This window comes from Grammomys surdaster, unplaced genomic scaffold (genome assembly GCF_004785775.1).
Source record: "Grammomys surdaster isolate TR1022 unplaced genomic scaffold, NIH_TR_1.0 164, whole genome shotgun sequence".
NCBI lineage: Eukaryota > Metazoa > Chordata > Mammalia > Rodentia > Muridae > Grammomys > Grammomys surdaster.
Genome location: NW_021604612.1, coordinates 2,170,903 through 2,172,748, shown reverse-complemented (window position 1 = coordinate 2,172,748; position 1,846 = coordinate 2,170,903). Strand labels below are relative to the sequence as shown.

The following is a 1,846-nucleotide window of genomic DNA, read 5'->3' as shown; positions in this document are numbered from 1 at the left end:
ACACAGGTGCACACAGCAGGTGCACACAGCAAGTACAAACAGCAGGTATACACAGGTGCACACAGCAGGTACAAACAGGAGGTGCACACAGCAGGTGTACACAGCAGGTGTACATAGCAGGTGCAAACAGCAGGTGTGCACAGCAGGTGTACACAGGTGCACAAAGCAGGTGCACAATCAGTAATTCTGGAAGGAGGGAACAGGAAGCAAAGAAGTCAGGCTTTGCCTTCTGCTCTTCAACATGGCCTCTAACGCACATGTGCTAGAAGATTGGAGGGAGGGGCCAATGAAGGACGCAAATCTCACCCCAACCAGAGATACAAATCTTACTCTAACTCCCAGTATAAAGAGAAGACCCATTACCTCATAGTAGGTGTGTGAGACTCAGGATCAGTTGTGTTCAAAGCAGCCTCCAGGGACAGGGTGCCCAGGCTAGCCCTGCTGCCCTTCCGGGAGGAGTTCTGGAAGGAGCCAGCGCCAGGGTCCTCGTCAGAGGAGTTGTCATCCAGGGAGCCCAGGATAAAGCTGGTCATCAGCTGCCTCTTGATGTGTGCCTGCTTCTTGTCCTCTCTGGAGGGGGATACGGTTCTCTGGCTCGGAGGCCTGGTTGGGAAGGACAATCCATTGGCATCTGGAACCTCTGAGCCGGGGGTTGCTATCCAGTTGGTTTGGAGTTCTGGGGAGGGCCAGGCGTCATTGGAAGACAGTGGGTTCCTCGGAGGCTTCTGGTACGAGCTTGGCGTGGAGTTCTGCTGACTGGCATCTCTGGGACCTCTGTGGGAGGCCGGCTCCTCCCGGTCAGGAGCTGACGACAGACAGCTGCAGACGCCATGGTCCTGTAGCTGCTCCTCTGATGGCTCTGAGGCTGAAAGGGACCCCTCACTTGAAAGGAGGCTCGCTTCCATCTTACTGTTGGTGAGTGGCTTCGAGTCTGTCATCTTCCTCCAGATTTTTAACCAGGAAAAGGTCAGGCAGGAGAAAACCAGGCAAGTCAGAAAGAGAAGCAAGACCATTCAGACTGCCTGTCAAGGGAAGAGAGAATTTATAGTTATGATCAACAGACTTCTAACACAGCACGTGGGGCAAGGCTATTGGGGTCCCTTGTACTGGAGGAAGTACAATGAGGAGAGATGGGGTTCTCCTGACCTCAGCGCTTCCCGTGCCCGTGGCCCAGGGCATGTTGCTAAGCTAGATGTGGGTATATGCTGTGGGGTGAATGTATGATCCCAGAGTTCTTTTGTGATCCTAAGTGAAACGGTGCCAGGAAGCAAGCAGGAAAAACATGGCCGAGGGGGAGGGTCTGCTGTCACAGGGTGGGTCTCTTGCTCTCTTGCCTGTCTGCCTCCACCACGCAATGAGGCACAGAAGATTCTCATTAAACACAAGTTTTTCAACCTTGGTCTTCCCAGACTCAAACCAGGAATGGAGGATAGACTCTTGGGGCTGGAGAGATGGCTCAGCAGCTCAGAGCACTGGCTGCTCTTGCAGAAGACCTGGCTCCAATTCCTAGTGCCTGCATGGCACCTCACAATCATCTCTAATTCCAGTTCCAGGAGGTCCCATGCCCTCCTCTGACCTCAGAAGGTGCCGGGCATACATGTGGTACACGTGCAGGCAAGACATTCGTACGAATAAAATAAAAATAAACAGATCAGGGGAGAGACATCAGGCCACAATCCGACACAAAGAATTACAGGCAGCTAAGGATTCTGGGAACAGGAGAAACAATCTTCCTGGGGGAAGAGCATGCCAAATGATCAGCCCTGAAAACACACACAACATTAGACAGACTGAATAGGTTGTATGTAGTTATTTAGGAATACACACACACACACACACACACACA

At 52.3% G+C, this 1,846-nt stretch overlaps 1 protein-coding gene across 1 annotated transcript in view; it reads right to left on the bottom strand.

Moving 5' to 3' along the window:
• Acacb (acetyl-CoA carboxylase beta) overlaps positions 1 to 1,846 on the bottom strand; it is a 106,661-nt gene that overhangs the window by 87,678 nt on the left and 17,137 nt on the right. Inside the window, exon 2 of the mRNA XM_028765407.1 lies at positions 364 to 1,022. Coding sequence (XP_028621240.1) covers positions 364 to 1,013 — 650 coding nt within the window. The 5' untranslated portion in view covers positions 1,014 to 1,022. The remainder of the gene's footprint in view (positions 1 to 363; positions 1,023 to 1,846) is intronic.